The sequence below is a fragment of the Cheilinus undulatus genome, linkage group 13 (genome assembly GCF_018320785.1).
Source record: "Cheilinus undulatus linkage group 13, ASM1832078v1, whole genome shotgun sequence".
Taxonomy (NCBI): domain Eukaryota; kingdom Metazoa; phylum Chordata; class Actinopteri; order Labriformes; family Labridae; genus Cheilinus; species Cheilinus undulatus.
Window position 1 is genome coordinate 86,939 of NC_054877.1, and position 21,340 is coordinate 108,278.

The window sequence follows — 21,340 nt, forward strand, 5'->3', positions numbered from 1 at the left end:
CTGAAAAGTTTATTTTGCACAATAGGTGGTATTTAAGACTCCACAACGCCACCCTCAACATTTACACTGCATCAGGTGAAAATCAGGTGCACATCCTTGGCTTGACACCGCTAGTTTAATATATATGTATGTGTTTTTCATGTGTCCCGCCCTCTGTCTGCTGGGTGAAACCATTCACATCTGAGTTTTTAGCATCCATAGCTCTATAAAGTATTAAAAGTCATCTATATGAGTGTGAACAATGTCACATTTAATCACAGACCAAACAGTAGCTTTAAAAACCCAAGTCACAGCACCTCAGTCAGCTGGTTCTGGTTCTGGTAAAGTTGGTTTTGGGCCTCCTGGAACTTCTCTTTGGTTTGCTGGTTTTCCTTTTTGGCCTGCTCCAGCTCATTCTGGAACTTCTGGCTCTGTGCGAGAAGAGAAGAACATTATAATTTTGACACCCTTTTATATGATATGAACACTTCAACATGGAGCATTGCAAATACAAGAAAGAGCAACTCTGAAAAATGCAATGCAAGCTATCCTTAAAGTTGCTTGAGGTCTTTTGATGAGTGTACGTTCAGAGGGGCGAACAAGAAAAAACAATAATAGAAAATGGATGACTTGAATGTACAACATATAAACACAGTTTAATGCTAGAGGATGTCATGATACTGCATTATTACTTGGAGTGCTTCACGGAGAAGAAATGGTCAAGTTTAAGAGTTGTTGCCATGGGACATTACATAACATGGCAGAGTGACTCAAAATAGCAGATAGTTGGCTATCACTGAACCTGAGGGCTGAGGGTTCATTCCTTAGCTCCTGCTGTTTAATACTGACATGTCCCTGAGCAAGACCCTTGACCCCAAACTGCTCCCACTGCTGCATCAGTGTGGCTGAATGTATTCACAGTGCTGTGAAAAAGTGTTTGCCTCCTATCTGATTCCTGATGTTTTTGCATTTTTGTCACACTTAAATGTTTCAGATCATCAAACCAATTTCAATATCTCACAAAGACAACCCAAATAAATACAAAATGCAGTTTAAAGTGGAAAAAATCCAAACCTATCTGTCCCTGTGTAAAAAAGTAATTGCCCCCTTGTTAAATCATGAGTTAACTGTGATTAACCACAGTTCTTGGGAAGCTGAGTTCAGTTTCTGTGGCCACACCCAGGCCTGATTACCTCCAGATTAGTTAAATGTAGAAATCTCTTAAATAGAAGCTGTCAGACTAAGTGAAGTAGGCTACAAGATCTCAGAAAGAAATGTATCATGCCACCATCCAAAGAAATTCAAGAACACATGAGAAACAAAGTGACTGAAATCTATCAGTCTGGAAAAGGTTACAAAGACATTTCCAAGGCTTTGGGACTCCAGAGAACCACGGTCAGAGCCATTATCATTTGACTAAAAACATCCTGATGATCCCCAAGACTTCTGGGAAATATTCTGAGGACTGACCAGACAAAAGTAGAATTTTCTGGAAGGTGTGTGTCCCGTTACATCTGGAGTAAAAATAACACAGCATTTGATAAAAAGAACATCATGCCAACAGTCAGACATGGTGGTGGGAGTGTGATGGTCTGGGGCTGCTGTGCTGCTTCAGGACCTGGACCACTTGCTGTGATTGATGGAACCATGAATGCTGCTGTCTACCAGAAAATCCTGAAGGCCAACATCTGGCCATCAGTTCATGACCTCAAGATCAAGGGCTATTGGGTTATGCAGCAGGACAATGACCCGAAACACACCAGCAAGTCCACCTCTGAATGGATCAGAATAAACTAAATGAAGGTTCTGGAGTGGCCCGGTCAGGGTCTGGACCTAAATCCAACTGAGATGCTGTGGTGTGACCTTAAACGGGCAGTTCATGCTGGAAAACCCTCCAATATGGCTGAGTTAAAACAATTCTGTGAAGAAGAGTGGGACAACATTCCTCCACAGCAATGAGAAAGACTCATCACTGGTTATCACAAACACTTGATTTCAGTTATTGCTGCCAAGGATGGAACAACCAGTTCAGGGGGCAATTACTTTTCCACAGAGAGAGAGGTAGGTTTGGATTTTTTTCCCCTTAAAATATTAAATAATCATTTAGAAACTGCATTTTCTATTTACTTGGGTTGTCTTTGTGAGATATTAAAATTGGTTTGATGAGTCAGAACTTTTAAGTGTGATAAATATGCTAAAAACTCAGGAATCAGAGAGAGGGCAAATACTGTAGATGGGATTAATGAATACTAAAGTCACCTTTACATGGCAGGCTTCCATCAGTGAGCAAATCTGGAGTAAATGGGTGTGAATGGACAAGCTCAAGTCCATTTACCAACAAGTACAAGTGAGCCTTATTCTAAAGTAAATGCTGTTCCACATGCCCTAATTTCACACTACAACAATGCAACACCTATTAGTGATTCTTCATGCTCAAGCATCACCCGATCTTACAGTTAAGGTTGAACCCCAATTCTCCCTTTAACCCCCAATCTTAACCCTCAGTCTCAAAATGCGTGTTCCCACCAAGTGCGAGGGTTGTCCCAATTCTCCTGAGAGTTGAGGGGTGAGTTTGAGGACTTTATCTCCCTTGATTCTGAGATGTTCCTGGAGCTCCCTTGGTATTGGTATCCAATATTCTAATTGATTGTTGTTTTATGGATAATTAGCCTTTTAATAGCGTAACATTTACTTTTATTTTTATGATAGTAAGCCGGTAACCGTGCCGTCACGGACAAGCCTATGAGTTAGCTGATGGCCATGTTATACGGTGACTTTCAGCTGAACATGTCCGTGGTTGTGGTGTTTAGACATGTTATTTGGTTCAATATTAACACGTTCTCCTTCTTTTTCTTCCTCTGTATCGACAGACGACGCAGTTTTGGCACATTACTGCCCTCTACAGCCTGAAATGGTAACTGCTATTGAGGGGTGTCCCATTTCTAAGTCATGAGATGGCCCTTACACCTGGTTTTGAGGGGCGGGTTGAGCTTTAGGGTAAGATTGAGGGTTAAGGGGAGAATTGGGATTCAGCCTTTTGTAACTTTTTTTGTAAAAACAATTTTAATAGGCCTAAAATTTTAATAAGAGAAGATACTTGAGAAAACTTGATAGAGTTGTACTTATGATAACATAAAATCTGTACATAAAAACATTTCACAATAAAAATTTCAGTTACTGATGTTGCTCATATTACTCTTTCTTGCACTGGAGTTTACAAGGACTCATGTCTTACTGCTCACCTCCTCCTCTTTTTTCTGAACCTCCTTTTTCAGTGTGCTGAGCTCCTCTCTGGCATTTTTGAGCTCCTCCTGGGTTTTAGTCAGCTCCTGCTGTACCTCTGGACTTGGACCAACATCACTTTGTGCTTTCTCAGCCATCTCCTCAACCAGCTGAAAAGAAGAACAGATACTGAATCTGGCTTTGCTTCCAAAGTAAAGTGACTGCCTACTGTAGCACTAAATACTGGACACTGGACCATGCACCACCTTGTCATGCTGAGCTTTAAGCTCTTCATACTGGGTCTTGTAGCGTCGTCCGATCTTCTTGACTTGGGTGATAGTCTTGTTCTTCTCCAAGATGTCACTGTTTTTGGTTTCCAAGTCTTTCTTTAAGGAATCTCGCTCCGATGTCAGACGGGCGACAGAATCTCTAAAGGCTTGCAGCTGGGACTGAGCAGAGTTACTGCTTGCTGTGGATCTAATGAAAAAATAAAATCATCTCTGTATGATCAAACAGCCTGGAAACAAAATAAGTGTTAATTCTTTTCTGATGAATTTACAGTTATAGTCCAGGCAAGGGTCAAAAGAAAATCACAGTCTGGCTATAGACTCAATGAATTTATAGATAAAAAGTGCTATTTGAACGGTGAACACTTCGGTATGCTTTAGCTTTGGTGCATGTCAGTTTCTACCTTGTGAGTTCCGTCTTCAGCTTGGCCGTCTCCTCCACTAGCTGTGCGATGCGTCTCTGCTGAGCTTCTTTCTCAGTGGCAAACTTCTGTCTCTCCTCATCATTGCCATCTTTTTGTTGACTGAGCAGTTGCTGCAGAGGAGAATTTAGTCAAATTTAGATCAACACACTGTAAATTTCAGCATGTAATTGTGAAGAAAAGTTTAAAATGAAGAGATGAAATAACAGAAAATATCTGCTGCAAAAATGATGTTCTTAGAAATATCTTGAAAGTATGGGGATTCTCTGTGCAACTCTAGGGACAGTGCATCTCTATAACAGCATTAATAAATGTTCTCTCTCAGTCTCTCTGTAAACTCTTGTGCTTTAGCAGGTTTCTTACAGGTACACAGACACATCACCTGTACTTTGGCTTTCAAGCGTTTAAGGTCTTCCTCAAGAATCTTCTTATCAGCACACAGAGATCCATTCTTTTCTGACAGCTGGGACATGGAGTGATGTAGTGGACTGATGTCTGACTGAAGTTTGGAAACCTGGTGGAGAGAGAGGAGCACAGAGAAGGGAAGACATGCTGTGAACTTCATGGGAGCTGAACTGCAGCTGAAGTGTTAAAGACAGCTTTGTAGCTCACCTATGCAGACAAAGTTAAAGAGAAACTTCCTTTTCTACTGACTTTATTCTCTGTTTTTTTGTCCAATCTGCCCTCTGGCATATTTAACACACCTAAAAAATACTCTTTTCAATCCTTAAACCATAAAAAATCTAAGTATTACTGTAAGGATGGCCTAGTGGGTTAGGCTCAAAAAGGAGTCAAAGATTCCAAAAAATGCAGTCTATGTGACTTTATTTACAGTGAAAAATGCGCAGTAGGCCTGGAGAAAAATAATGCTAAAAACTTGCAAAAAGAGGAAAAAATGTGAAAAGAAAAGAAGACTGAGCTCTACACAAATGCTCTGTTGCAGCTCTGCACACACCATGTGTCACTTTAAATGACTCTCACAACCCAACAGCTCTGATAGCAACCACCAACAACTTCACAAGGCCTCCAGTCTCCTCAATTAACTCTACTAGACACAATGAACGACTGCAAAATGAATAAATATTTACCAAATTCATATCATCATACACAATATCAAAGGTAAGTTACATGTTCACATTTAATAATAATAATTAAAAAAAGACATTTACTTTGGTTTGCAATGAAACACCCCTTTTTAACTAAGTAGCTGTTTGCTAGCAATGCTACGCTAACATGACACAGACCTCTCAGCCGGCTTGGTGTATTAAAAGAAAGGCTGTGTTACACTAATGCATGCATGCTGTACTCAGTTTAGAGGGCACGGGGTAGCACCGTGACAATTACATTCAGATTATGGCTGCATAAGAGCAGGAAACTGCCCTGGGTAAGCTGCTCTATTTCCTGACTCCAGAGAAAGTTTTCAAAATTCAAGACTGGCAATAAAATTAACAATTGTCTCTAGACATATTTAAGGAACCTTCCATGAGCATCAGAACCTGTGGAAGGGTATAAATGCGATGATAATTAAAGTAAAGTAAAAAAAAAAAATCTGTATTTTAGGGTTATTGTATGATAGGCCGCTGTGTTATGAACCACCAGGCTGAATTTCAGTCATTAAAAACATTTCTAAGGTTACAAATTAAGCTTCAAAATGATGAAAAATGAGGCAGTAAAATCTGCTCCAGGATGGTGTGGGCGTGTCTGTTGAATGAGCTGAAGCCACGCCCACTCAGGAGGTAGGTATTTTACAGCTGATTTCCTGAGTTCTGTGAAGTTAAGTCTCTCCCTCATTATGAGACGTCTTCGTTGTTCAGTTGCTGCTGAAAACACTCGATCTCCTGACGTTGTTCTTCAAAATAAAAGTCTTCAACGATAACGGCATCAGAGGCTTTTGTGACAACCTTAGCAGGAATAGGCCACGCCTATTAAAGGAAATTTTACTGAAGTTTAGCACTGCAATGCTAACAAATAAAAGGGATTTAACTTGGAGAGAGACAGCAACAGTCTGCTCCTTCTACTCATCCAGGACAAAAGACAACTGAAATATGGAATAAAACACACCTTCAGCAGGTAAGTTGTGTGTTCATCCAGCTATTAGTCCACTCCTTGTCCTTACAGTAAACTAGGGCCAGAGCACAGCTGCCTGGCTCTGTGCCAGAGCAGACGGACAGACATTGGGGATAAAATTTGCTGCTTTCAGGCACAAATCACTCCATTATGAGGCTTTTAATGCCCCTTCACCACCGTGGCTGCTAACTTTCACTCAAGGCAGTGACATTGGCTGAGAACAGAGGTGTTTTACAGCTGCATTATTCCAACTAGAGCCCGATATGGGATTTTTGGGGCTGATGCCGATATTGGGGTTAAAAAAAGCTGATATCCGATGTATCGGCTGATATATGAAATAAGAACATTGATGTACACAGGATAGGTACTGTACATGAACACAAATGTGGACATGTGAATTAACAGTTGCATTTATCTTTGTTTATTTCACAAAGACGCAAGCAGCAAAACACACCCCCAGTCTGAAACGGGCGTGTGAGTGCTTAGGGACGGGGAGGGGCCCACGGCAGCACGTGCGATATGTGCTTTCACGTCAGAGTCTCCAAAACTCTCCAATAACGCCAGAAAAAGTCGCTAGATTTGTCACTAGTCATTTTTTTGAAAAAGGGTTGCTGGAGGGGTCTGAAAACTCACTAAATATAGCGACAAAGTCGCTAAGTTGGAACACTGAGTGTAGGAGAGCTGCTGCTGCACTGATGGCTGCATTCGCTTGTGCCTGAGGGGAAGGGGCCAGGCACTCGGGCTGAGTTCAGCAGGGATACACAGAATCCCCGCGCAGCAAAAAAGTTAATACATCGGCTACATATTGGCCGATGTTGATTAATCTGTGAGACGCTACAATCGGCCCACCGATCAATCGGTTGGGCTCTAATTCCAACATTTCTGATGTGTAAAGACACAAAGTTTGGATCTCACTGTACAGGGACTTGAAAGTTTCTAAGTGCAACGCCATCACTTTAGAACAGTGTTCCACAAAAACATAAAAGTCTGCCAAGAAACAGCCATCAGCGCTTCTTTTACTTTCAACAAGGAATACAAGCATATTTAAAGATGTTTATATATCAACAGAGTTGTAAGATAAAAGCTTTAGACACTTTAAACTTGTATGGGCAGGCAGCAGTCCTTGACAGATTTTTATCCTGAGGGACATTCAACAGCCTAGAGCTCGGCTGACACACTGAGCTCAAATGTAAAACAGTGAGGGAGACACATGGGAAGTAATGCATGAATAATACATAGTAAAACTGGATTTTTACCTTAGTCTGAGCTTGCTTCAGCTCTTGTTCCAGTTTATCTCTTTCCATTTTCAGCATCTTGTTGGCTTCTTGGAGAGCACTTATGGTCTGCATCTTCTTCAGCTGTTCCTCTTGCTGGGCCAGAGTCTTTGCTGTAGCCTGAGCCAAGAAAGCGGTTTAAACAAAAATAAATGATATCAAATACCAAATACAATAAATTTCATGTCCCATCTACAGTCTCTCCATCAGGACACTTTGTGCCACACCTGCATTTTCTCCCTCTCATTGTTCAGAGCTTCCTGTAGATCCTTTAATTCTCGGTCTTGGTGTTCCATTCGCAGTTTGAGGCGAATGACTTCTCCCTCTGTTGCCTCACACTGAACCGTGGCGATGTCTTTCTCTCGTCTAACAAACCTATGACCCACAAAAGTTCAAAAACACTTTCACATGCAATTCTACTGATTTCAAAATGGATATAAAGATCTTAAATGAAAGTCATAATATAAAAGGCTTAACTTTGTGAAAACAGAGTGTTTTCTACGTCGACATTCTGAAGCCATTCTCAGAGTGTTAGGGTAGAACAGCGCTATGTTGGTGCTGCAGGATTACCTGAGTATTTCAAGAATCTGTTCCGTGGTTTTCCCTTCCTCAGTGAATGACAGGTCAAGCTGCATGTTCTGCTGCTTTTGCTGCATTTGTCGACTCTTCTCAAACATTTCATCCATCTGTTGGTGCAGGAGTGCGTTCTGCTTACCCAGCTCGTCACACCTACTGCTCTTATTGGACAGATCCTCCTACAAGACAGCCGAATGTTAGGACCAGTCAGAAAAGTATAATCTCCACTTGGACTTCATTAACAGTGAAGGATGGAGAGGACCACTGAGTGAGGCAAAGCAATACAACACAACTGACCAGACAAGATAAGATTACTCTGCTGCTTCATTATTAGAGACTAAGGATCACTTTCAAACCAACATCAGAAAAGTAACAGATGCATCACCGGCTCACAGCCTCCAAGACGAGAAATTATGCATGTTGGATGAACCCTTTCCTAATCCTAATTCTGTTCACACATGAAAATTGAACAGTCAGCCATATAAATCATTTTATTAAGTAAACAAACATACCTTCTCTTTATCCAGAGTTGAACATTACTGGAGGAACTGGTCTTGCATAGATAGACTCCTGACTAGTTAGCTAACAGTAAAGACCTGAATATAAAATCCTTATTTTCTCATTGTTTCTGACTTGGTTAACTAAAAGGACTCAGCTACTAGGCAGTGATTATCAGTCAGCTGACTAACACCTCTAAGATGATCAGCTTTGGATGAGATGACAGTACAGGCAGAGAATAAGAACTTCTCTCCTGCTCTTGGTAAGTTCTCCTACCTTCAGCCGTTTCTCCGACACATTCCAGGCAGCAGTTTTCTCCTGCAGGAGGGATGATGTCTTGTTCAACTGGTTTTCTAACTCCCTTCTCCGCGCTGCTTCTTGATGGTGACTTTTCTTGAGCTCTTGCAAAGCTTCCACATCGGCAGCATGTAGCATTAGCTCCCGCTCATACTTGGCCTGTGCTTCTTCAGCTAGCTTTGTCTAGGTTGAAGACAGAAGGGGAAAGTTCAAAGCTTCATGCAGATGTTAGCAGTGATGCACTGAATGAAATAATTCATTTCAGGATATAAATACATTTGCTTACTGGGGATAAGCATGACTATAAATAAGCAAGTGTGTGTTAACGAACCTGCAGGAGGCTGTCCTGTATGGCCTTTTGCTCTTTTGTGACAGCAGCAGCAGATCTCTCCAGCGCCTCCTGCTGCTCTGTCTGACTGGCCTTCAGACTGCGCCGCAGCTCACACACCTGGACAAGATGACAGGAAGGATAACGTCAGACAGTGGTGTCTGACACTGCAGCTGAAAGACCGGTGCAAAGGTACTCTGAGGCTCAAGGTCAACTGAAGAAGCTTGTTGACAACAAATCACTGCAAGGGAGTTATAAAGAGATAAATCACAAAAGTATGTGAATTGACTGATTGTGACCCAACAGATTAATGGGGCTCTGCTGAAAAACAGCCACATGTAAGTGGCTGAGGTTCACTACATGGAGCTCGTCGGGCTCAGTTGAAGAACCAACATGGAGCAGCCACCTTGTGAGGGATGGGTGTGAGGGTCAGGTGCATTTGACACTGGGTGGGTGGGAGCCACTGAGAACTGACCCCCGGCAGCGTAGACTGGTTTTGGGGACGTGAAACGTCACCTCTCTAGTGGTAAAGGAGCCGGAGCTGGTGCGGGGGGTGGAACGTTATTGGCTACACATAGCAGGGCTCTCCTCCTAAGGCTTTGGTCCTCTGCCAGAAAATGATGGACTGCTCCCTCAGGGTGAGGAGTGACTCTTTGCCCCAGGTGAGAGAGTTCATGTATCTCAAGGTCTTGTTCATGAGTGAGGGTAGAATGGACTGTGAGATTGAAAAGCGGATTTATCTGCATCAGCAGTTTTGCAGGCGTTGTACCGTACTGTCATGGTGAAGCAAGGGGAGCTGGCTGAAATTTACCGGTCGCTCTATGGCTACGTTCACACTGCAGTTGAAAGTGACCTGAATCAGATTTTTTGCTCACATGTGACTCATATCTGATTTTTTTCAGTGTGAACAGCGCAAGTCACACTGAATCTGACCTTTTTGAACCAGATTCAGGCCACTTTCATGGTTCTAAATCAGATACATATCTGATCTTTTGGAAGTTCACTGCAGTTTGAACAGGCAAACAAAAAAAAAATCAGATCTGAGAAAAGATCAGAATTGTGCCTAAAGGCCTGCAGTGTGAACGTAGCCAAAGTCCCAGCCCTCACCTATGGACATGAACTCTGGGTAATGATCGAAAGAATGAGGCTGCAGGTTCAAGCAGTGGAAATGAGATTCCTCAGGAGGGTGGCTGGGCTCAGCCTTAGAGATAGGGTGATGAAATCCAGAAGGATCTTGAAGTAGAGCCGTTGCCCCTTCATGTCAAAGGATCAGGATGCCTACTGGGCGCCTCCCTGCGGAGGTCTTCTGGGCAGGTCCAGCTGGGAGGAGACCCCGAGGCAGACCCAGAACTCACTGGAGGGATTACATAACCCGTCCGGCCTGGGGGCGCCTCAGGATCCCTCAGGAGGAACTGTAAAACGCTGCTGGGGGGAGGGACGTCTGGGTTGACCTGCTTCGCCTGCTGCCACTGTGACCAGACCCCAGACAAGTGGAAGAAGATGGATGAATGGATCTCCTTCAGCAATGCGACCAATACCTCTAACAGTACTGTCATTATAATGAAATAGATTGTAAAATATATTTCAGTGCCTCACAAACTTGTATTGGTTTCACTAAAGTTTTAAGACATCCATCTTAAAAGATGCAACAGACCTATTTATGCAAAGATGCGCTGTTAAATGTGTGACATGCTTACTTGTTTCTCAACCGCATCGACAGCCTTTTTGCTGTTTTCTTGCTGCTGCTGCTTCATTTTCTCTGCCTCAATAATCCTCTTCTCCAGCTGCTTCTGTATCTCCTCCGACTCCTTCAGACGGATCTCCAGAGGTGAGCGAGACTAAACCATTGAAAAGGGTCACTTATGAGGGAGCAGACATTTGCACATGTACTGAAAAAATGACTGGTGGGTAATAGAGTATTCATGCATATGGGGGAAGAAAAAATACACTGATTTTTAAATGTAATTACTTAAAAAAAAAAACCAGTGTGATCTGTACCTCCTTTTCTTTCTTCAGACTGTCTTCTATAGTCAGAACCACAGCCCTGTACTGCTCTACAGTAGCATTAGCATTCTTCAGTTGCTCTGCTAGTTCACTGTTTTGCTCCTCAGCCACACGTAGAAGACCTTTCACTTCTTCGAGCTCCTGCTCTGATTTGCTGAGCTGCTGCGAGGCTGTTGGCACTGGAGAGCGTACTGAGAAAGAAGAAGAAAGAAGGCTCTTGTTTAAGAACTGAAGATTGAAGCTTTATGAAGTCCCTTGTAGTTGTACAAATAAAACACGGGTCTCTGAAGTACTGCTGTTTACCTCTCAGTGGCGCTCTCAGGCCTGAAGCTCTGGTAGCCGGAGGAGCTGAGCTGCTGGCGGTGATAACGGCTTCAGAGGGAGAAGTAGAAGACAGCTGGGCTTTCAGTGCAGCAACCTGCTGTTCAGAAGTACGCAACAACTCCCTGGTCTTCTGCTGTAAAGTGTTCTGGGTCTCCAGCTGTTTCTTAGCTTCTAATAGCTGAGCCTGGTAAAGCAGAGGGTGCAATAGTTGGATAAGAGGAGTTTCAAGACAAGAGCACAAGCACATAGACTCAAGTGCATTAAACATACATCCATGGTGCGCCCCAGGGTGTGTCTCTGTGCAACTTCCTGGTCCAGCCTTTTCTTCATTGAAGCCAGTTCTGCCTCCAGTTGTTCTATCTTGTTGTTCAAGCGTTGCCGAGTGTCTGTCTCAGTACGCTCCATGGTCAACTACATCAGTATTAGAAAAAAGGAGGAAAAGTGCATGTAAGGCTCACCTGAAAGTTTGTTATCTTGTAATAATGACGACTGGACAGCAAAATGCAGGTAAAATTTAGTTATCAATCATTTCTATTTTAGTACTCAAACTCTGGTGTGGAATTTAAAAAAGCAAAGCTACACAACTTTTTTCTGTGAACCTTGTAACAGCAATAATATTCTTGCATTATGGCAGGAATATACACAGCTGAATAACAGGACATGGGTTAAACAGTACCTGTATAGTCTTCAGGTTGGTAAGCAGAAGGTTCTGGTTTCGCTGCTCATGAAGCATGGCCTCTTTCTCTCGACTGAGTCGACTCTCTGCTTGTCTCAACATGTCCCTTTCTTTGGTCAAATTCTCTACACGCACCTAGAAAAAGAAACAACAAGCTAATGTTCAGCTCAAAGTGGGGGTATTGTGCCTTTTTACAAGGCTTTGCGCCATCTCTCTGATACCCACGTAGTAGCTTTACATGGTTTACAGCTCAAAAAACTCCTCCTGTTTCTCACACTGGCATCCTGAAAAACCCTTATTTTAACCTCCGTCTGAAATGCTTTGTTTTCGCTGCTGTCTCTTTAACACCCCCCCATGGACCTGCTTTCCTCCAATTGGCCGATTTTCCGGAGGCTGGCCGGCGGCAGGACTCAATGTTTTGTGCCCGCCCCCTCAAATGTGGTTATGTTGTTATGCTAGTAGTTTTAAACTTTGAATGAACCGGTCCGACTGAGTAAAATATGGCAAATTTTGATATACGTCTGTACATGTTAGACCCGGAGTCTGATCCTGACAGTTTGGAGAGAGAGGGGTAAGAAAACCAGCAGCAGCAAAGGATAGAGCAGGACGTATCTGTTTGGTAAGTGTTTAATTACTGTGGTACTAAATGGATAAATGGCTAAAAGGCCTTGTGTGGGCGGTCTGTTCCGCTTTGCCGGCAGCACAGACGAACCAGTCAGGAGATCCTACTGCGATGACCTCATCAGTTTTCTCCATCGAAATCTCATCTCGGGAAGATCTCAGAGAGATTCCCATCGAACCATTTTCATCAGTTTACACTCTAATTCCAAGATTTCTGCCACATACGTTTATCTTGGGGTTTGAAAATTTACATACGTGAAGTATGGACACCCAACATTGTGACTTCATGTTTTAAAAATTGAACAGGTGTAATACCCCCTCTTTAGGATTGATTATCCAACAAGTATATTCATCATGGAGTTGTACACCACGTTCCAAATTATTATGCCAATTGGATTTTAGTGTCATAAAACAATAGCTTTTTTGTTTTTCAGTGAAGCTCATGGATGCAACTGTTGTCTAAGGGCTCTTTGGATCACTGAAATCAATCTCAGGCACCCATGCAGTGGACCCGAAACTCATGAAGACTCATTTTCAAACAGTCTTGTTGACTAATGAGTGCCGTGCAACCCTGGATGGTCCAGATGGAGGAGTAGTGGATGGTTGGTGGATGGTCACCATGTCCCAAAAAGGCTGTGATGTCAGCGAGGAGGGGGCGGAGTCATGTTTTGGTCCAAAATCATGAGGATAGAGCTGTTAGGCCCCTTTAGGGTCCCTGAAGGTGTGAAAATGACCTCGGCAAAGTATCTAGAGTTTCCGACTGACCACTTTCTTCCATGGTACAAAAAGAAGAACCGTACCTTCCGTAGAAAAATGATCTTCATGCATGACAATGCTCCATCTCATGCTACAAAGAATCCCTCTGTGTCATTGGCTGCTATGGGCATAAAAGGAGAGAAACTCATGGTGTGGCCCCCATCCTCCCCTGACCTTTAACCCTGTTAAGAACCTTTGGAGCATCCTCAAGCTAAAGATCTATGAGGGTGGGAGGCAGTTTACATCAAAACAGCAGCTCTGGGAGGATATTCTGACATCCTGCAGAGAAATTCAAGCAGAAACTCTCCAAAAACTCACAAGTTCAATGGATGAAGAATAGTGAAGGTGATATCAGAGAAGGGCTCCTATGTTAACATGAACTTGGCCTGTTAAGATGTTTTTGACTGAAATAGCTTTGATTTCAGTAAATATGACCTCCTAATTCAATTAATTCAATTAATTAACTAATTCAATTAATTAAATCTCCAAATTCAATGAATGACCATTTTCAGTTCTTTACAACCTATAAAATATTCTGAAACTGTTGTGGGACAGAGCATTCTGTTTTTTAATTTTTTTGGAAAAAAAAAAAAAAAAAAAAAAATATATATATATATATATATATATATATATATAAATATATATATATATATATTGGGTGGTTTGTTCAATAAAATACATTGATGACTTGAAAACTATACTGACTGTCATTTGCATTGACTATTTAGGAAAATCAGAGAAAAATATCATTTGCATAATAATTTGGAACGCGGTGTATGGTTCAAAAGCAGTTTGAAAAGAGAGAGCATGTTACATTATAACCTGTGAACAACAACAGCACCAAAACAATGGTCCACCATCATTACGCCGATGTACTTACACACTAAATCTACGATAGCCCATAACTGGAGGTCCAGTGTTGTGCCACATTTCAAGAGGAGAGCAGGGTACGCAGATAGACAGGACATACACACACATAAATGCTGTTCCACCTTAAACACTGCCAGTGTGTAACTTCCTCCTATGCAGATCATGGAAAGGTAAATGGATTGAACTTAAAGGTGCAGTGTGTAATATTTAGCCAGGTAGCATTTAGCAAAACAAGCTTGGTTGATCTAAATTAGTGTTGACATCTGATGACACATTTTTTTAATTTATGTTTTAAATTAACTCAGAATAAGCCTTTTATTCATGCATAGGGAGGGTCCCCTCTAAGGATGCTGCCATCTTGGATTTTTGCATTTTGCCTGTTTCTATGGCACCATAGAAGGAACCAAATAACAGTTAAGCATGTATTGATTTTTAAACTTCACTGGTTCCCACAGTTATCACCAGAGAAATGAGCATCACACTCCAGAATTGACTGTTAGATGTTGATAGTCCCAATTTTACACACTGCACCTTTAAATAGTGCTTTTCTAACATCCTGTCAACTCAAAGCGCTCTTTAGTTTTTCAGAAACAAAATGTGTCAATATCCTACAGTTTTCATTTCCTCCTACAGATAACTTATTTCTCTTTGATTTCCTAACTTTGGTTCTTTAAATTCTCTTTGTTTCTAGACTCAGCTACCCTTCTGGTAGAGATCAAGCTACTGACATTTTTCAGACACTTTCAGGCATTGCTGTCAGATGAAGGAGACACAATGTCAGTGACTTGCTATGCATTTTGCTTCTGATGGACCTTATTGACACTTGTTTTGGTCAATGTGTAGCACTGTATCCCAGCTCTGATAGAGTTGATGTCTTTCCAACATTGCATGTGTGTGTGGAATGATGTGGCTTCTGTTCTCTCTCACCTCTTCTAGTGCCAGTTTTTCATTGGCTTGTCTCAGATCCTGGCTGATTGTGTGGATGATGAGCTCGTGCCGTTGAGCAGTTGCAGCCATTTTTTGATTCCTGTCTCTTAGTGCTGACATCTCTCTGTGGTAGGCAGAGACGGTCTCTTGGAGCATCTCATATCTTAAACACAAGGAAATAAGCAGAAACAAACAATTTAAGAGAAAAATAGATCTCCAGAATTTGAAACAGGATCCATGTTAGCTTCAGGAGTCTAACTGACCTTTTATTGCTGAACTGTAGTTGAGAGGTCAGCTTGGCATGGCTCGACCGAAGTTCTGTCAGCTGTTTCTGCAGTTTGTCAGTTGTTTCATTCAGCATTTTGTCATTTTCTGCCTTTTCTTTTTTATACAAAGTGAAGGCGTCACTTAGCTGGAAGCACCAAACAAAAACCGTCAGCTGTTACTGAAGTCGAGGAGTTTTTTTCATTCAAATGAAAAGAAACGTGTATGTATGAGTGTGGGTGCATGCTTGCATGTACCTGTTTTAAAGCAGCCTTGGCCTGAACGGTCTGTGCTGACTCAGCAGCTGCAGCTCTCTGAGGAGTAGAGCGAGTAGCTGGGGCTGAGGGCCTGACCTGTGCAGGGTAGGGTGAAGAATCTGGACCTACGGACAGACAAAAATGTTTGACCTCGTTTTGTTAACGCCGCTACACTGGCAAAGCCAACTTTCAGCAGAGACAATGGTATCTTTGTATCACCTTGAAGAGTCAGGCTGAGGCCAGTGCTCTGAGTCAGCAGGACTTTGTACATGTCTCTCTGTCTGGCATTGGAGTCAGCCAGCTGTTTCTGCTGGTTCCTCTGCTCTCTCAGTTGCTCCAACTCTTTCTGAAGCATGCTCACGCGTGCCTCTAACTCTGAAACTCTGAGGGACATCAAAGAAATAGACATGATGTTACTAAATCATTGATAATGGTTTGTTTCACCTGATTCACTGAAGGACAATATGAGGAGGTTATGTTGGTAACCATGGTTCTATTAATCCTTGGGAGGCGGAGCTTTAAGCACTGGATAACTCATCACACATGTGCTGTAGCTATACCAACAGGGTCATGTGTGACGCCTGCTGACCCAAAATATTCCATATATATTTTGCTGTCATCAGGGGATATACCAGATTCTTCTCGTGACATCACAAGGTTTCTGAGTGACAGAGTGCTCTGGCGGTCATCCAGGTAATCATGGTTACCTACGTACCCCTTTCCATTTCATCCCTCTGGACCACCAGAGGCAGTGCTCTAAGGCGCACTCACACTAGGCCATCCGTACCGTGCCTGGGCCCGTTTCAGCCTAAAGTCTGGTACGTCTGACCAGTGTGAGTGCATTCCTTCTGTGCTTAGGCGCGGCACGCTTCATGGCTCAGCACAGAAGGACAAGGTGGGCCCAAGCACGGCATGGATGCAAATGAAGGAGCACAGGCGTGGGAATGTGACGTAACATAAAAAAGGCAGGTGCACACTGATTGTCTGAGTCAGCTGTTATTTTAGTACAACAAAATGAGGATAAAAACAATCAACAGAGCCTCACAAAGCTTGTTTACTTGATTTTTAAGGTCATCCAGACTACCAGAGGGTGCAATGAGGAGCCTTATTTTTTTACCTTCAGCTTCGTTTATCAATGCTCTTTTTTACCTGTTGAAGGTAGAACTGAATTTATTTTCTGTGCACCTATCAGTTGTCTTCCTTCACCTGCAGTACTGTGTTACTGTGGCACATGGAGTATTGAGCTGAGTGTAGCTGCATACGGAACAGAAGCTCTAAACTGTATGTTACTGTGGGATAATGAGCAAAGTCAATTCTAACAAAGGCAGAAAAACAATGAATGAAAACACTACTGCTCTGATGTGGCTTTGCTCTGCTGCTTGTCCTTCTCCTCTTCCAAGTCCCTCAGCCTTCCCAGAAGGCTTTGGTTCTGCCTCTGCAGCTCATTGACGCTGCGGAATGACAGCTGGCATGAGCTGCTATCGTCCTTGGTCACCTGATTACCTCTGGCTTCCTCCAACTCCAACAGCAAAGTGCACACCTAGACAGGAGAAAATTATTCATATAAGCACATGCATCCAATTAGAGTTGTTCTCACATTTTGTTATTGGGATAGTTTTTATCAACAAAACATTTCAGCAACCCCTGCTCACCTCTCTGTTAGGTAACAGCAGAATAACATCACTGAATTTGGGCTTTTTTCTTCTGCTTTCTGTATTGTTCCAATGCACATAAAGGAAATAAACATGGGTCTACCAACAACATTTGTAACTGCAACAATTTCTGGGAGAAATAGTGTATTTTCTGGAAAAATTCCAAGGATACTGATACTTGTGACTGTACAGTCAGAACTAAATTCAGGTTTTGACTAAAGAATGGTTAACCTCGCGAAGCAGATAGATACGCCCGTCTCCGTGTTTCTCACTGGTGAATCAACTGGTGAAAGAACAGCAGTGAGTTGTTTTCTTTTCAAAAACCACTAAAGTCGTGTACTGACATGTCTACAGTCGCCATGGTTACCGTTATGCAGTTCTCTATGGAGTTTACTCCTCGATAGCAGCTACATTACGTGTTTGGTTGCTTTGATTGGCCCGTAGAGATGTGACAGAACGTTCATCCAATCAACCTCCGCATTTTTTTCAAAGGCTCTGCCCTTTCCCAAACGCCATGTATCGAAGGTTTTCCTGATGGATGTGTGAAACAAATCCATCTGGTGTGCCAGGTTACAGAATCGTTCCTTCTATTCTAAAATCTCCACAAGATGAGCCAAAGGTGTAGTCACACCTTAGAGGCATTAGACTTTTGAGCCCCTGATCAGTAGAGTTTCTAGAGGAAAGTAATTCTTTAGCAGACAAACAGAACGGCTTTCCTACAGGAATAGCCACTACTGAGAATTTTTTTACAATATTCACAGGAATAACAAGCAGACTGAAACATAACACGTCCACAATCTCCTGTTTTATTGATTTTGTTGATCATGATTTCCTTAAATTTCAGCTCTGCCAGATCTGAGTTAACGATGATAAAAGGATTTGAGATGAATCTAACTAAATCTATTCGACTTTCTCATGATTTAGATCATACGAAGGATGATCCTTAAATAAAACATCTCTGGAAATGTCTTTGCTTACTCTGAGTAAATCCTAACGCTTTGTAGCAGATCACCTTTTTAGACTATGGGTGTGTGGCATGATTCGAATGTGCACCAATCTTAAGTGATAATGTTATTTATTCTGTAATGGCTGAATCTGTCTTGTGTTTAAGGGGCTGTGTAGATGTATATTTCATAGACCTTACGTCAGGCAAGTCTTAAAGGGGACATCAAAAATCACTTCTTCAGGCTTTTCTAACACAAATCTGTGTCCCTGTTCACAATCCCCTCAAGTTCCAGAAAAATCCATTCCCTCTGCCTCCTCTTTCTCCACCTTTCAGAAAATGTGTGCTGAAACAAGCCGTTCTCAGATTTTAACCTTAGTGATCTCGCCAGGGGCGTAAGCCCCGCCCCCAGGTTTGGTTGGCCCTCCCCTACTTGGAGAAAAGTTCCGCCCTCCTCTCCTGATCCTCTCAGCTACCAGCTGAGATGCTGGATAGCTCAGTGGGTTACCCTGCTGACTACGGTCTGGGATACTGATGGTTCAAATCCCAGTCCGGTCCTAAACTTTGGATAAAAGTGTCTGTAATCTCACAAGTGCTGCATCCATTTCCTGATAGGGGTGTGGTCAGAGGCGGAGTCAGACAGCTAATCACCATTTAAAGCCACAGTCACAGAAACAGCTGGTTCTGAGCAGGGCTGAAACAGAGGGGTTTTAACATGCAGAAATCAATACTGGAGAGTTCTTCATCAACAAACTTCTCAGGCATGTTTTGGGGATCCCTGAGACGATACAAACTTGTCTTAAAAGGGCAAAATATGTCCCCTTTATTCTGGAGCGAGTCCACGCCTATTTTTTGATGATGTTATTTTATAATCTAAAAATCATAATTGTTCCGTTGTGAACTCTGGAAAAATCATGCATGTTACTCTTGCAATGCACAGTAAGACAGATGAAATGGGGCGACAATACTAGATTTAGAGTATGGGAATAAGATGCATTAAGTTTGAAAAAGAAATACAAAAATAATATTAATACTGCAAATTAGACAGTAAGAGTAGAATATAAAAGCCAGTGACTGAGGTGATGTTTGCACCTGTGTAGATGTGTCCTCTAGCTGTCTTTCTGCCCTCAGCTTGTCCCTCTCCATGGCATCACAGCACTGCTTGGCCTCCTCTTTTTCTTTCTGTAAACTGTAGATCTCCTTCAAACAGAAAAGTTATCCAAATGCATTTTAAATTGAAAAAAATAAAAACATGCATTCAAATACACTGAGGAGCTCAACAATGAACTAGAAAGTGCACTCACAGTTCGAGCCTGTTCCAGTTTGTTGCACAGGGAGGCCATGGATTTCTGCATGCTCTCGTACTCATCCCGCTGACGTTTGAGGATGGGAGCTTTGGACTCAACCTCCTGGATGATCTCGTCCAGCACTCTGCCCACCCTCTTGACTTCCTGTTTCTCAAGCTGAAGCTGTGTCTGACACTCTGCATATGCATTATACAGCTAAACTCATAAAGACAGAGGACAAAGAATAAGATTTGATACAACAGATTTCACAGAAAAAGTCAGGCAGACGTGTGCTATCTGGTTGTAATGCCATTACCATTTAAAATTCTATGGCAACCATCTTTAAACAGTAATATGCAGCATGTGCAGAAGTTAGATAAGTAACTATGGGATTAAAAACTGCCCTATGATATGGTTAAACGATGACAGCCATGCCTCAGTTATATGTAAAGCTAAAGTAACAGCTTTAGTGGTGACACAAGATTTCAGCATTCTTGGTAATTTTACATCTTCATACACCAGGAGTAAGATAAACAATCAAGCAATGGCAGTATACAATATATATGCTACTTTATAAGATGGCTGTCTGACAGTAATGTCCATGGGCTCCATGGGTTATACACTCACAGGATGTTCTGCCACTGAATTCATAACACCACAAAAATACAACATACCTGTCCATAAGGACACAGATTACAGTCATCAATGCTTCATCCTTTAAAATTTAGTTTGTTGTCTGGTCTATTCTTTAAAGTTATCTTTTGCCGCATGGTCTATAACTAAGATTCTCTTCATGCTACCTTTGAACTTGCTAGAGTTGTCAGGTCAGGTCTGATACTGGAGGAAATAACGGTTTGGCACTTCAACTAGGGCTGGGTATTCCTAAGAACCTCATGATTCAAATCGATTTCGATTTGATATTGATTTAAATGCCTTGATGTTGATTCAGTAAGAAGTAGAAATACACAAATGACCTGTTGACAATTTTTACTAATCATTTTCATGCCCATGTGAACATATGTGGTAGGTCACCTCAAATTTTTTAGCAATAAAACATCTGAAAATAAAAATTTGCACAATAAAAACTGATATGAGCTCAGCCCCAAGTCCCACCACTGTTCTGGGACATTATACTTACATCAAAAAACTTCATGCCAGGCTTGACAACTGCAGCAATGGCAGCTGCTGCTGGACACATGGAGTTCAACTGCCCCTCAGTCAGAGAAGGGACACCTGCGGCCATAAATAAACATATAAATAAGGAATAAATAAGTCAACATAAATAAACATATAAATAAGGAATAAATAAGTCAACATAAATAAACATATAAATAAGGAATAAATAAGTCAACATAAATAAACATATAAATAAGGAATAAATAAGTCAACATAAATAAACATATAAATAAGGAATAAATAAGTCAACATAAATAAACATATAAATAAGGAATAAATAAGTCAACATAAATAAACATATAAAAAGGAATAAATAAGTCAACATAAATAAACATATAAAAAGGAATAAATAAGTAAAGATAAATGAACATATAAAAAGGAATAAATAAGTAAAGATAAATGAACATGTAAAAAGGAATAAATACGTAAAGAAGTATAGATAAATAAACATAAATTAGTAAAAATAAATAAACATAAATTAGTCTGTTAGTCATACTTCTGCACACAACAAATACACATAAGAGGGCTCAAAGTGTCTGACACCATGACTCAAGTGACCCCTGGTTTTGATTTGTTCCATTGACAATATTAATATGAAAATATTAGTATTTTCTTTCATCCCTCTAATGAACAC

At 41.6% G+C, this 21,340-nt stretch overlaps 1 protein-coding gene across 4 annotated transcripts in view; it reads right to left on the reverse strand.

Annotated features, from left to right (window-relative positions):
- LOC121519765 (nucleoprotein TPR-like) overlaps window positions 1–21,340 on the reverse strand; it is a 78,203-nt gene that overhangs the window by 30,243 nt on the left and 26,620 nt on the right. For all 4 annotated transcript variants that reach the window (XM_041802647.1, XM_041802648.1, XM_041802646.1 and 1 more), the window contains 23 exons: window positions 20,669–20,763; window positions 19,549–19,746; window positions 19,337–19,444; window positions 17,002–17,189; window positions 15,869–16,032; window positions 15,650–15,774; window positions 15,392–15,540; window positions 15,129–15,291; window positions 11,955–12,089; window positions 11,549–11,689; window positions 11,258–11,462; window positions 10,949–11,145; window positions 10,648–10,788; window positions 8,954–9,070; window positions 8,602–8,805; window positions 7,822–8,006; window positions 7,479–7,626; window positions 7,234–7,371; window positions 4,293–4,424; window positions 3,893–4,023; window positions 3,468–3,678; window positions 3,222–3,371; window positions 297–410 (listed from right to left, as the gene is read on the reverse strand). In XM_041802647.1, the coding sequence (XP_041658581.1) occupies window positions 297–410; window positions 3,222–3,371; window positions 3,468–3,678; window positions 3,893–4,023; window positions 4,293–4,424; window positions 7,234–7,371; window positions 7,479–7,626; window positions 7,822–8,006; window positions 8,602–8,805; window positions 8,954–9,070; window positions 10,648–10,788; window positions 10,949–11,145; window positions 11,258–11,462; window positions 11,549–11,689; window positions 11,955–12,089; window positions 15,129–15,291; window positions 15,392–15,540; window positions 15,650–15,774; window positions 15,869–16,032; window positions 17,002–17,189; window positions 19,337–19,444; window positions 19,549–19,746; window positions 20,669–20,763 (3,539 nt within the window). The remainder of the gene's footprint in view (window positions 1–296; window positions 411–3,221; window positions 3,372–3,467; window positions 3,679–3,892; window positions 4,024–4,292; window positions 4,425–7,233; window positions 7,372–7,478; window positions 7,627–7,821; window positions 8,007–8,601; window positions 8,806–8,953; window positions 9,071–10,647; window positions 10,789–10,948; window positions 11,146–11,257; window positions 11,463–11,548; window positions 11,690–11,954; window positions 12,090–15,128; window positions 15,292–15,391; window positions 15,541–15,649; window positions 15,775–15,868; window positions 16,033–17,001; window positions 17,190–19,336; window positions 19,445–19,548; window positions 19,747–20,668; window positions 20,764–21,340) is intronic.